The 14,240-nt window shown below is 42.6% G+C and overlaps 1 protein-coding gene across 2 annotated transcripts; it reads left to right on the forward strand.

Annotated features, from left to right (window-relative positions):
- The first annotated feature begins 832 nt into the window (after positions 1 to 832).
- Positions 833 to 12,318, forward strand: LOC119732072 (calcium-activated chloride channel regulator 1-like). 2 transcript variants are annotated; one of them, XM_038205441.1, is made up of 16 exons: positions 833 to 1,161; positions 2,424 to 2,602; positions 3,309 to 3,600; positions 4,313 to 4,445; positions 4,760 to 4,934; positions 5,224 to 5,353; positions 6,035 to 6,150; positions 6,597 to 6,824; positions 7,388 to 7,574; positions 7,931 to 8,040; positions 8,355 to 8,475; positions 9,158 to 9,273; positions 9,818 to 10,091; positions 10,471 to 10,659; positions 10,749 to 10,997; positions 11,506 to 12,318. In XM_038205441.1, exons 2-16 carry the CDS (start codon positions 2,429 to 2,431, stop codon positions 12,096 to 12,098), a joined length of 3,087 nt encoding a protein of 1,028 aa, XP_038061369.1. In that variant the 5' UTR covers positions 833 to 1,161; positions 2,424 to 2,428; the 3' UTR covers positions 12,099 to 12,318. The 2 variants fall into 2 exon arrangements, with proteins under 2 accessions (XP_038061369.1, XP_038061370.1); XM_038205442.1 differs by lacking the exon at positions 833 to 1,161 and having other exon boundaries at positions 2,244 to 2,602.
- The last annotated feature ends 1,922 nt before the right edge of the window (positions 12,319 to 14,240 follow it).

A 14,240-nucleotide genomic window follows, 5' to 3' on the forward strand; every position in this document is an offset into this window, starting at 1 on the left:
ACAACAGATAGCGACATTTAATTGTAAAGTTTATTATTATCTTTGGTTTGGCCTGTAAATTCCGACGTGCCCATCTGCTTAGCCTTTCGCTAAGGCCATCGTGGCTTAGCTTGCGAAAACGCAAAGCAACTAGAGTGAAGACCACAGTTTCGAGTGACGGTGGCTTCGGCACTCGATCGTGCGCGCTGAACTGGTCTCCACTCTAGTCACTTTGCCGCGCTAGCTCTTGTCTAATCATTGGCTAAACCATATAGTCCTTGGCGAAAGACTACCATCTGCTAAGCACCTGTACCTGTACCTAAGTTTGAAAGATTGACAACCCGCACGATATAAGTGCTCAGTTGTTTCCGGGATACAATGGTTCAATGGCACTTTCCAGTTCTATTGACCAATGCACAAACAATGCAATCCGTAATGCGGATTGTCCAACTTCTATTTTAGGGTATCAATCATTTTTATCGCGACTTATCATTCAGCAGATACACTCAACAATTGGTGGTTATTATTCAATTTAAATGAAAATAAAAAAGATACTAGGAATCAGTCACAGGGAGTACAGACCTCACGTCACATGGTATCTTGGTAAACCTGTTGATGCTTACCATTGTTTTCATGCTAAGCAGTTTTTTGTGTTTAACTCAATGTTTAAATCATCTCATGTTTATATTTCGTATTCAAATGACAAAATACAATAGTCTTACAACGATATCAAGTGAGAAAGTCACGAATGAGCACTAAACTGTACTTATCCAAACTCATTGAGGTCACAAGTTTGTGTTTGATGTTTGCACAACTGAAACCAACACTTGACGACGCATTTGGCATTTAGGCCTACCCAAATATTGCTAGGCATGTATTTTTAAATTTCATGAGGGCTTGTTTTTACTGGGTCATTTTGCAAAGTTTTAAACGTCATTCTCACCTGGCTGTGCTCAGAAGAGAACAGGTATCCTGGTTCAAATGTCAAGTGAGGCGGTGGCAAGCTATTTACTCTGAACTTGTATTGCTTCGATGATATTGACGCCGGCCTTCGCAGTACAGCTTTGTCGCACACCATTTCGCACGTATACCAAACTCTGTTATCGTAGGATTCCTCGCCGCACAAGCTGACTGTCACGACAGAGAGGTATATTTGACCGACAATTCCGGGCACTTTTACGGGTAGGAAATATTAATAATTGAGCAGCGATTGTTTTTTTTTTTTAATTTATCTAAAATTTCTCAGTGAGCTGAGCATGCATGAATCAGTTTAAAGCTCAGGCCCGACGAAAAGGAAGTGTCTGGGCATGGGTATCGAACGACCACCTCAAGTTTAAATGTCCGTTCAACCTGTCCATGTCCATAACTATCAGAATTAACTAAAACTTCTAATAATTATAGGGTGGACAGGCCTAAAGTGTTTTGTACGGAACTTATAACGAGTTTCAATGTGACGTTTGATGATTAAAATGGCAAGACTTTCGTCGCAAGCATGTGAAAGGTCACGAAAAGGTCCAAGTTCTAGCTTCAAAAAGGCCCAACGATGGGTTCGGGTGTGTACCCCAGGGTAAGGCACTTTGTCACTCATTGCTTCTCCTCACCCAGGAGTAAGTGAGCACCTGTGGGAGGGCAGAGATGGTTATTGTGATTTATTTTGGCTGCTTTGCGCCGAAATGGCAGCATCAAGCTGTATATACTCCCCAGGGAGCTGAGATGATATTTGGAATGTTTCTTTGGCCCAATCAGCAGGGTTACAATGATGTAGCGCCTTGCATGAGCACCAACATTGATGGATACGTGCACTTTATAAAGATTATTATTACTGTTATTATCACAACAAAATTAGCTACAGGCATAAATTTACTCTTCAAAATTAAAAATTACTTTCCGAAGTATATGTGATTCAATAATTGTATTGATGATTGAATAAAAATACAGCAGGCCTATGCCAACTGTCACTTTGAAAATAAAGGGGTCATGGTGACAGCTTAAATTTGAAAGGGAACCAAAATAAATGTTTGGTTTTAATGTGAATTCGGAACCAGGCTTTTATACAATTTCGACCTTTGTTACCGAATTACGTAGTATGCAATAAGTTCAAACGTTGGTCTATAGACGATGTTACCTGTGACGTCATACAGACAGGAACCCATTTAACATGTATGCATCTTTTGCATACTAGTTCGGTTACATTAACCATTTTATGTGAACACTTTTAAACCACTTATATTTCAAGTTCTATCCGTGCAGTTCAAATTTCGTAAACTAATGTGACGTGGTCTATTCCTGATTGTGAACACATATCGTTCATTTTCCATGTTCTAGAGCGTGTTTGGTAAAGGTGAATGTAACATGTCCTGGACTTTATGAAACCATAAAACAATATGCGATAATTTGCAATAAAACTGTGTTTTTTTGTCATTGCGTGTTTTATTTTTTATCAGGCACCATGGCAGGAATCAAGTGGGTTACCATAGTGCTGATCGTATTCTCCGTGAGCCAGTGCGCAGACTCGTTGACACGACCTTCATTCATTGAATTCGTGGACAATGGTTACTCCGGCATCACCGTGGCAATTCACAACAGAGTGAGTGAAGATCAGGCACTGATTGACCGAATCAAGGTTAGTTTCCCGAGTCAAAAACCAATTGCCTTTATAAATGTGTGCAGGCTAGTTAACTTAATTTTTAGCACTTCATAGATAATGCACTCCAGCATAGGACAATATGACTTTTTTTTAGAGTTGATCCCATCAGTGTGGTCAAGCTAGTCTTTGTTATGCAGTAAATTCAAGTCAGGCCCATGGGCGTCGCCATGATAGGGCAAGGCCCCCCCCCCCCCCGAAAAAGAAAAATATAGAAAAAAAAAAGAAGAAAAAAGAAGAACTCAAGGAGGTGCGAAGTTACATTCCTGTTAATTTCATGCACATTTAACAAGATCGGCGTCCGTCGGGGTGTCAATGGGGTGGGGTGGGCAAATGTTCCCCTCCCCCACCCACCCTCGAAATTGAGAATATACTAGAGAAAGTACAGGGTTTTGGGAAATAATGTGTTTTGCCCCCTTCTAGAAAAATCCCGGCGACGCCCATGGTTAGGCGGACTTGGGCCATGAGCTCGTGGCAGTATCCTGCATCATGCGAGCCCATGCAGCCACACCACTGCTAAAACAGCTACTATAGAACCTGAGAAATACGATGGTTCTGGTGCCGGTGTAGACATTGAAAACTGAGTACACTATATGCTACATTCCAATAGTTTTACTACTCTTCAGCACAGGCTTAAACCTTATTTAGGACGGAAAGTGACATTTCTTATTCTGTTGGCACACAGTACATGTTCACAGAGGCCTCGAAGTACCTCTACCAAGCCACGCAGAAACGGGCCTACTTCCGAAATGTTACCATCCTCATACCCAAGACATGGGCCAGCAGTCCCGAGTACAAGCTCCCGGGCGGGTTGACCTTTGACAATGCTGACGTCATCGTGGCTCCGCCCAATACGCGCTGGGCCCCGCTGCAGTACACCAAGCAGTACGAGGGTTGCGGTCGGCAGGGGGTTCACATCCACTTCCTGGACGCCTTTCTGACCGATGAGAACACGGAGCTTTACTACGGACCCCTTGGTAAGTCACTATAAACCACGTGAATAATTGCATTTGTGCGTGGTACTACTTTCCTCATCTTCTATCCCTCTGAGCGGGTCGATCACACCCAGGTTGATAGTTGGAGTATCATTTTCATTCAATGCAGGACTCTGTTGGTTCTTCCTCGAATAACATTTCTCGATTTTTTTTCCCCACCAATTACGCTTAACATCTCCCCCCCCCCCAGATTTTTCCCCAGAACTATGTTTCCCCAGGCGTCTGAGCTAGAGAGCTGATATACATTTTGCGGAACCCTTGTTGCAGTACCAGAAATAAGAAAAAATCTTCTTTGATTATAAATCATAAATCATAGAAGATAAACATACTATTATATGAGTAGCTAAATTTGTTTTCCAATGTACAAAACTTAAAGAGAGGCAAAGCATGACGTAATTTTCAAGCATATTCTTGGTTAACCCACCTGCCAAATAATTTAATGTTCAATTTTACTGTTGTAACCCTTCCCAGGGGTTATGGGGGTTGTTCCTATTTGTGGAATAAAACATAACATAACATAACATAACATTATAGTTATCTTTGAGACTTTCTTCAAGCTCTTTATTTCCATTATCAAATCAAATAACAGCCGTGTTTTCCTTCATAAGTTCCTTCTTTAAGATTTAACGAATAGGTACCCCGACTTTGGAAACGAGTTACCCATTTTCCTTTTTTTCTCCCTAAAAAATATCAGGGCGTACTCTCGTGCATGAGTGGGGTCATCTTCGCTGGGGGTTATTCGACGAGTACCCGGATGCTGTAGGAGATCCCGATTATTACCAAGAATTCTACTATTCGCCACTTGCACAACAATTCGAAGGAGTTAGGTATGTTGACAGCAGTAAGTTTATGAACATTTCTACTACTCGAGGGGAGAAAGCTGATTGGATTGAAAATTTAAAAAAGTCCATTCAAACATACAACATAAATATTTTTGTGGTGTCGTAACAATTCAACCTCGTTTCCATGGGTACGATCTTGCTTCGCCATTTTGGTTCCCATCATGCCTTGCGCGATCTTAACGCGCCCATGGAGTCGAGGCTGATAAAAATTTAAATAGAAATAGAAATTTGAATTAGAATGTTCAAAATATTCAACAATGGCTATCTGGTTGAAAATCCTCGTTCCCTGTCTCCTCTAGATGTTCCTATGATTACAACGGCCGGCCGCTGATCTTCCTTCCCGAGAGCTTTTCCTACCGTGACTGTGCCGGCAATCCGTATGTTGGGTACGAGGATGGCTGCGTGTTCTTCGTGCTGACGGACCAGAGTGACGTCACTTCCTCCATCATGTTCGGCACGTACCCTCTCGATCCTGTGAGTCTCCAACCTCTGACTTGAGTGTCATATAACGCTAGTCCAGGGAAGATGAATCTTTCTGAGGAAAACCTGATTTGATGGGTTTTATTTTAGAATTGTAACAAAACGATCTCAACTTCTCGAACTCGGCGAAATTTTCAAAAATGCTGCACCATATGACATTGGAAAAAATGTTGTGTAAAATTAAAACGATACGGTATCTATATTTTGGTGAGTGGTACTGATGTTTTTAGGGCACTTTTTCTTTAAATTTTTGTTCCTCTTCGTCAATAATCTCCACCACTAGATAACCAATTTCTGTGATGACACCGAGGAACGGGATCAGCAGCATAATTCAGACGCGCCCAACAAGCACAACCGGCTGTGCAATAGCAAGAGCAACTGGGAAGTCATACGGGATCACAACGATTTTGCAGGTGGGTCGAGTGGTACTATACGTCAAGCGCTGGACGAACAACCTCATGTCCTAGTTTGGCATGCGGTGCCTGTCCACTGTCCACGTGTTCATGTCAAAATGTACATGTACTATGTGTGGCTTTGTATGATAGAGGACATACACACATACGGTTATGTACTTAGTCTACGGGAGAGTGTAATATTACAGGGACAAAGGGAAACACAAAAGCATTGTCCTCGAGCGTATAGAAATTCACGACTGAATTGTGCATTCTGTGACCCGGTGTCTGTTGGAAGGGTTTATAACTCGCGAAAGAGACTTCAGTTAACTGTGGGCAAATGTTTATTGCTAGGAGGGATCAGAGTGATTCACGATAGGCCAACAAGCGCCACCAAGCGCCTCGAATGGGCCGCTTAAATGTTCGTCTTAAGAGTCGCCTGCCTGCATAGTACTTTCTTTCGACCAATATTCCTAACGTACTCATCCAGAAACAAAAGCTAAAAGAAATACTAGTCCTCATCGTCTCTTGCAATATGAATATGTGTTTTCACTACTACAGAATGTCGACTTTTCCCATGATGGGCTGCACAAAGTAATTTCTTAAACCCCTACGTATCGCGCTGTCTTGATCGCTGCTGCTCAATCAATTTAATTCAAGGAGACTTTTATTTCCATATTTTTTGTTTTTAATATTTTGCAGGGGGCAGCAATCCACCGCGTGAAATCAGCGAGGAAGATTTATTGCCGACATTCAGATTGGTTCAGCACAAGGATATCCGAGTCGTTCTGCTATTGGATACCTCGGGCAGCATGAATGTAAGCTTTCATCATTCAATGTCTAAATAATGAATAAAATACCACTCCGGCCGGAGTGACAGCAGAACAGTAAAAATGTGAAACTTAACTGTAATTCACTTTCAAGTTCAATAAACGTAATTCCATTTTATTGATGTCCTGTTCTGTCACTCCATTTAGTTCCTTTATTGTCCTGGGCCCATTTTTGCCATTGTGTTCACAGCAATTAAGAGGCCTATTCTGAACATTGTACTGGTAGTGGTTTGGGTAGTCACAAATAAAGGCTTGTATCTTTTGCATGCATGGATAAAAAATCTGTGAAATTTGTATTAAAAGAGTGTGGCCAATACCCAGATCGAATATTGGCTGAAGAGAAAAACTCCAAAGGGACATTTTTAACTCGCCCTGTATACAGTCACATATCGAACATTCATGTTCATGAGTTCGAATCTTCTTTAAATCTTCAGTCCGACAAAAAATTTACGAAGATGATTAGCTCTTGTTACAACTACTTGTCGTCCATCGTGTTGGATGGGAGCTTTGTTGGGATCGTGGAGTTTAACTCCAATGCCCATATTCTGCAAAATCTACTGGAAGTGAACGGAACGGAAACTCGCCTGGATCTGATTCAAGCCCTGCCTCCCGATGCTGGTGGAAGTACCGCCATAGGCAAAGGGCTTTTGAAGGCCGTCGAGGTAGGCTTAACGAACTAGTTTCCAGTGTAACAACTTCACTTGTACAATTTGTAAAAGAATTATCCAATGTATCTCTTTGTAGTCGTAAACTTTTCGAGGGGGGGGGGGGCTGCATGGATGTTATAGTGGAGAGACACCCAATTTCATCCGTGCTGAAAGGTAGATAGGGTTTTTTTTTCACCATTAACATAAAAGGCGAGCAAGCCACTTTATTTAAACTCGCTAATCATGGTAACTCATAGGACTGTGATTTTCTTCGGGGTTGCTAAAGTTCCAGTGGTGGGTGGGAGGGACGGCGACTGGGGGCGACGATTTTTTTTGTTGGGGGCATGCACCCCCCTCCCCCCTCTAGCTACGCCGCTGTGTGCGCTACGCTCTTGTTCCAAAGGAGTCGACCAACGTTATCCAACCATCCTGCGTTCAAGTTAAGTTTAGCTTGGTTAACGATTTGGTTAACGATAGTCCTCGCTAAGATAGATAGATGGGTAAGATGTGCTAAACAGCGCCATCTATAGTTTCATGCAGGGAGTCATATTCAACCATCCTTTTTTTCTGTCCTCCAGGTTTTTTCGAACCATGAAGATGGTACCAAAGGAGGCATCATCATGTTGATTAGTGATGGGAGAGAAAGGGAAGAGCCTTGGGTTGCTGACGTCATGGATGACGTCATAGCCTCTGGTGTCATCGTTGACACGCTGGCCTTTACCCAAGATGCATCTGCTCTGCTTCCTAATATTTCCAAAGCAACGGGTGCGTAAATACTGCTTATTATTATGGGCTGTCAGTACCGCTCCCTGCCCAGTTGTTCACAATTTTTTGTAAAGTGAAGACGAAGAAAGTATTGATTACTTGATTGGACGAGCTTTAACTACAGCTTAGAACTACATCGTAAATTTTAAGCTAATCAATTGTTTGGCGTAAATTAGCCGAAGATCTGAAATGAGATAAGAGAAGACAGACGAAGAATTGACGGTTGGTGAGCAATCATCTTTTCTTTAAAGGGTTGAGGAATTAGAGTTGTCTTGAACAATTATAAAGTAGGGCAATTATTTGAGTTCGTGTACTGTCGGCTGTATAATAATCATGTCGCCCTACTATACATTAAGGTGGTAAAACGTTCTTCTACTCGAACGAGCCTGGATCCAACACATTGTACGAGGCATTCGCAGCTACCATGGAGCGCGGTGACGTCAGAGATGCTGATAAACTTTTACAGGTATTAAGCAAGCACAAATTGTTAAATTTATTGATTTTCTATTCTTTACGTTTCTTTAATCATCAGATGGGAATGGACACAACACTGTCAACCTTATCAGCAATTGAAGATTCCGTAAAACGGATCGAATGTGATTAGTTGTACCCGCGGTATATATGAGTGTATAAATTGTAAATTCTAATTGACCAATAAATAAAACATTAACTCTCTTCAGGGTAACATAATAAAGGCTTCTTATTAATAAATATTAATATCTATTTAAGGATTGATTTTTTTTATTGCGTTTCTACCTTTCTTGATGACCGTACGTAAAGCTGTTGGGCACGTCGTGGTCTCTGGAGGCAGACGAGACACGAACAGGTGGAGTGTTCATGGACAGCACTGTGGGCAGGAAGACCGAGTTCAGCTTTTCTTGGACAGAAGCAGGCAACCCATGTAAGTATTTTTCAAAACTGGTAGGAAAACAGACCAAGAGGGAGCTGACTAATGTTATGAAACACCAAATTGGGCCAATAATAATAAATGGAATGCTTTATGTTCATACATTAATTATCAAATTGATTTAGAATGCAGAAGTATCGTAGACTTCAATACTTATCCCCACCCCCTCCACCCTTGTATCACCCCCACTCGTTTCTTGCAAGGTAGATCCGCCCCTGGTCCTGTCTGAAAATTGTTAACAAAATAGAGACTCTACTGCAACTTTTAGCTCAGTATATTGACCTTTAAACTACATTCTTAGAGCGCTTGTACTTACATTTTGAAATCAAAACATATTTTGTTTGTGATATTTTGTTGACGATTATGATCGAATCTGCATTTTTGTTTTATTGTATCCCACTTCGAATTCAAAACATGGCACTTAAGTCTCCCGATGGGTCGCGTCGTAAATGTAAAACACTGTACGTTTTTACAAATCGAAACCTACTTCAAAGAAGAGCCAATGCTCACTTCCATTAGTGCTTTTCGTGATTTTTCACAGCACAAGCAGCGACATACAAAAAATGTACTTATCAGAAATAATTCGTTAAAGCATCATGTTAACGCACACAGGAGACCATCGTTTCTTATTATGATTCCGTTCTCCAATGGATGTTTGGGTTTTTCTTCCTTTCAGCGATTGAGGTAACCCTCCAGCGGCCGAATGGGACGATAATTGACTCCTCCTACGACGGCTTTGGCGAGGAACCGAACTTCAAGACAATCATAGTGAAGATCGAAGGACAGGCCGAGGTGAGGGTCAAAGTTCAATTCAAGGTGATTGCCGTCTCCGCTTGGGGACTATAGATGGCGCTGTTTAGCCTCCTCCATGTACGTGCACGAGATGATCAATCTCAGAGGTTTGCGAAGGAAACGCCAAGCATTTTGGGAAACTAATCCCGTAACGTGTGCACGTGAACACGAATTCCATCACCTTTAAACAAAATGTATCACTTGACATGTTCCATCTTGGAAAAGATGATGGGTACCAGCGAATGTTTGTACGGAGTTCCGGGACGGACACATCACATGCGCGCACCTTATAGTAAAAGGTTTGGCCTCTTTTGGCCTCAATGGAAACCCAGCCGAATTTTGGGCATTGCTGACATGGATGAAATTTCACAAAATAATGTTTACATATTAAGAGATTGGTTTAGCTTATAATGATTGAGCGTACAGTGTTCAGAATTAAGGTCGTGGGTTCGATTCGCATTCCATCCTTTGTTTCGACCCTAGCGAGCCTATGACAATATTGATTTTTAATTGTTTGTTTGCTTGACAATGACGTCATCAACAGGAGGGACTCTGGGATTACACAGTACTCAGCAGGCATGAACAACAGGTCGCCATTGCTGTCTCGTCCTACCCAGCAAGCGATGACGTAGATCCCATCATCGTGACGTCAGAGCTGAGCGGCTCCATCACAGCCTTTGAGCGAGGCGAGCCGTTGGTGGCGTACGCCGAGGTTCGTCAGGGTTTCAGACCCATGATCTACGCCAATGTCACGGCAATCGTCGACAGACCAGGCGCTTTTGATCCAATCAGACTTCAGCTACTTGATAATGGTGCAGGTATCTGTCATCCTTTCCTAACAATTATGTGTTTCCTCAGCCAATTTCTTGGCGATTCTGTAAGAACACACCTGTGTCCCAATCAGACACTATACATTTTTTTTTACCAAGTTGCTACTTATAAAACTACCCAGAAGTCCTCATGCATTGGCGGAATCGACGGGACCAAATAGGCCTGAGACCTAATGACGTCACGCGTTGTTAACATGTGCGTTTTCCTATGGGGTAGACGGTCCCTACTTCGTCGGGCGTCCCGACTTCGCTCCCATAGGAAATCGTATATGTAAACAAAGCCATTACGTCTTTAGGTCATCGGTCAATTATAAGTACAGATTATATGCATGTGGTCATAAATGAAAGCTTCCATTATTTCCAACAGGTGCGGATATCACCAAGAATGACGGGGTGTACTCGAGATCCTTCACCGAATTTACCGGCATCGGGTACTACGGGATACGGATAGACGTGAACAACAACGGCGGAGAGGCCATCATTTTGGAGTCCAATCCTTACTCGAAAGCCCGTCCGATCGTGCCCCTCGACAAGATCTATGACCTACCGGAGATTGGTAAGTGACAGCTCATTCGCTAAATGTTCATCTGGCTTGAAGACTTTCTGATTTATTTTCACTCTTTTTTTATTTCTCCTTCTCCACAGGTGGTATTAAGATCCCACCTCCCGGTGCCCCACCAGCAGAGCCAACAGGAACGCCCGCCCCGGCGTTCAGTCGTGGCACATCGGGCGGCTCAAGCCGTGTACCTGATACACCTCCGGGCTTCTCGCCGGGTGATGATTTGTTCCCTCCAGGAGACGTTCTTGATCTCAGAGTCACAAACACCTCGTTCCAGGATAAGACTGTGAGATTGGTTTGGACAGCACCTGGAGATGATCTTGACAACGGAGCAGGTATGTCCCGTCTTTGTCTCAAGATTCGTTTTAAAATTCTTGAGCGCCGAACATTTCAAACCGTGGGGTCGCTGGTTAAGAAGTGCTAGATTGCTACATGCATAATATGAGGCTATAGGTATCGCTGTCATGATGGCCTGTTTAGCAGACACTAACAAGATTTAGAAGCTGACTGAAAAATGACAAAATATTGGGCGTTTGTAATAAGTTTCATTCTGGTCCAAACTCCGTGGTTCTGATAACCGCAGATTTCAGCGCTTGATCAACAGTCTGTGTTTCCAGCGCCTACAGCAATTCGGCATTATCTCTTTAGTAAGGGCATGTAAGCATGCGCAAAAGCCACAATTCCTTATTTACTAGAGAATTACCCGAAGCCTTACGCAGACTTCGTATTTACAGTTAGCGGAGATTCTTTGCTTTGATGAGCATAGCCATAAAACAGACCCTGCAGTGCTTAAATTATCGGACTTCTGAGAAATGCAAATGACAAAAAAGTGTTCTTTCGCAGCCTCCCGTTACGAAGTGATCCGTGCCGAGTCCGTTCTGGCCTGGCAGAGCGACCCGGATCCGGAGTCGCATCTGATCCTCAACTCCAGTCACGTGCTCGAAGGGAACCTCTCGGCACCTCAGGAGTTCGGCAGTCGGGAAGAGTTGCTGGTCCTGGTACCCGTGCCCGAGGGAACCAGCCTGGTTTCGTACGCATTCGTCCTGCGCGCCTTCGACGACGCCGGAAACCCGTCTGGGTTTTCTAACGCGGCACAGGCCGTGCTCAGGGAGTACGTCCCCCAACCCCCAACAACCAATCCAACCCCTGCCACCCCGCCACCCCTACCCCCTGCCACCAGGCCACCCCCTGCCACCAAGCCCCCGCAACCCCCTGTCACCAAGCCAGCTCAACCCGAGGGTCTGTTGGGCTGGCAGATTGCTCTGATTGTCATCGGTAGCGTCGCCGTTGTTCTCTTGCTGATCGGGGGAGGAGTAGCGGCGTTTAAGTTCCCAAACCTCAAAGACAAAAAAGTGGCGCATTCAGACGCTGGGGACGAGGAGAAGAGAGATATTGAAGGAGAATATAACCCAACTTATGCAGTGGCAGAGATTTAAGGCCAATAGTTAAAAGGTTAAGTACAACATGATTGTCTGATAAAACCCATTATAACCCATCGATTATCAAAATCATCGATTAAATACTTCCATTTGATTTTACAATTTTATCCATATTAAACAACAACAAACAATTTTTCTTTCTTTTTTAACTGATCAGTTTTCGTTTTATGGTAATAGTTAGAGTGAAACCAATCCGGTGTAGGACTTATATGAATTATTTTTGGTGTATTCAAAAAAAATGTGTATTTGAAATATTTCTGGTGTATTTGAAACATTTCTGGTGAATGTGAAACCTTTTCTGTGTTTCAAATATTTTAATTAGGTGCATCTAAAACATGGTTTGTGTGTAAGTGTATCATTTGGTGTAATAATGTTTCCATCGTATCAGAGATTTCATTTAGACAATTGCAGACGATGAAGTGAGTTTTGAAACGCCTTACTTAATTTGTATAACTCCTTTAGTAAGAATTGTTTCCACTCATACGTTAGAGTCTTTTTTAAAGGTGAATTGTTACTTGATATTGTGAGTTAGTTTAACTTGTGTAGGCCTATAGTCTGGGTGGGAATTTAAACGAAAGAACCATTATACAAATATAACATGGTTTGAGGGTGGACAGTCGATATTCGCTCCCCGAGGTATTGGAAGTTGACAAACTAGTTCCCGAGGCGAAGCCGAGGGAACTAGTTTGTCAACTTCCAATACCGAGGGGAGCTAATATCGACTGTCAACCCGAAATAAACCATGTTATATTTGTTTTACTATACCTCATACATATTCAGTTGCTGAATTTTGTTTTGTTATTATGCACCTAAAACAAAATTTGGGGAAACTTGTACAGCTCATCAAAAGATTCAACTTAAATTACTAGTTCGGTTCGTTTGCAATATAATACAGTTACTACAGTTGTAAATACAGTTGTTTGCAATGTGTACAACTTTCTTTTGTACAAGAGACATCTTTACACGGTCTATACATTTTCTCCAGTACGGCATCATTGAGCTCTGGAAATTGACATTTACGCGAACCGTGCAACCATGCATCTCTCCTGTGCGATGTTCGCGCGTGCGTACTGCACCCGTGCGACAGTTCCTCGATTGCTCTGTAAAGTGCATGCGTAGTAGACTGTCGCACGGGTAACCCATGCGACAGTCTACTACGCATGCGTATTTACTATGTGCGTGAATCCTCGCGCGCGCGTTTGGTAAACAGCAAGAATAACATCTGGCACGCGATGGTGAATTGACCAGTGAACGTTCGGCTCTCGATCATGAATATGTATGAGGTATAGTAAAGAGCTATATTAAATTACTAGAGCGCTAACTCGTCATTCTGCGCGCGGAGACGCTTTAAAGCCGTCATGGGCGCAGACATTTTGAATTCATGTGCGTGTTTGTAGAACATAATGAAATCAGATGGATTGAATTTAAAAGTGTACTCTACATGCAACGCGCAAGTAGAATATACGCAAACAACTTAAGCGCGTCATTGACGGTTAAAAAAAAAATGTGACGGCAATTAAGGCATCTGCAGCGAATACGCGCACGCGTTGCGCTATTTGCGTAGAGCAAAATGACAAGCTCATTTGCTAATCGTGCGTTTCGGTTTTGGGCGTTTGGGCTTCGATAACGCACCGGTATGGAATACAAACGCAGATATGCAAATAGCCGTACAAAATTTCTAGGTCTCCATATGTTTGTGCACAAACATGGATGCGCCCAGCAGGCATTACTTTGTACACGAAGTTGGCGCTCTAGTAATTTGATATAGCTCTATGGAAAGAACAGAGAGACGTGGATACATTTTTAGGTGAATTGAGAAATTTGGAGATATTTTTAGGTGAATTGTAGCTAGCCTAAATCAATAATGTGTATTTTAGACTTGCATTTTATAGTAAGGCCAATTGAATTTGGTCAAGACGAATATGCAAACTACTGGTGGTTACTAATTGGAGTTATCAATCGTTCTGAGTCTCCCCCGTTATAGCTGACTGTGATATACATGATTATCATTCTGTAGGTGTAAACAAAAAAGAGAGACTGTACTTATTAATTTACTGATATGGCGCTTTCTTTTTCTGTTGTCCAATGCACAACAATGCTGTCTTAGAACAATTGTAATGCCGATTGTCCAGCTTCTAT

Source organism: Patiria miniata, unplaced genomic scaffold (assembly GCF_015706575.1).
Source record: "Patiria miniata isolate m_02_andy unplaced genomic scaffold, ASM1570657v1 HiC_scaffold_24, whole genome shotgun sequence".
NCBI classification, from domain to species: Eukaryota; Metazoa; Echinodermata; class Asteroidea; order Valvatida; family Asterinidae; genus Patiria; species Patiria miniata.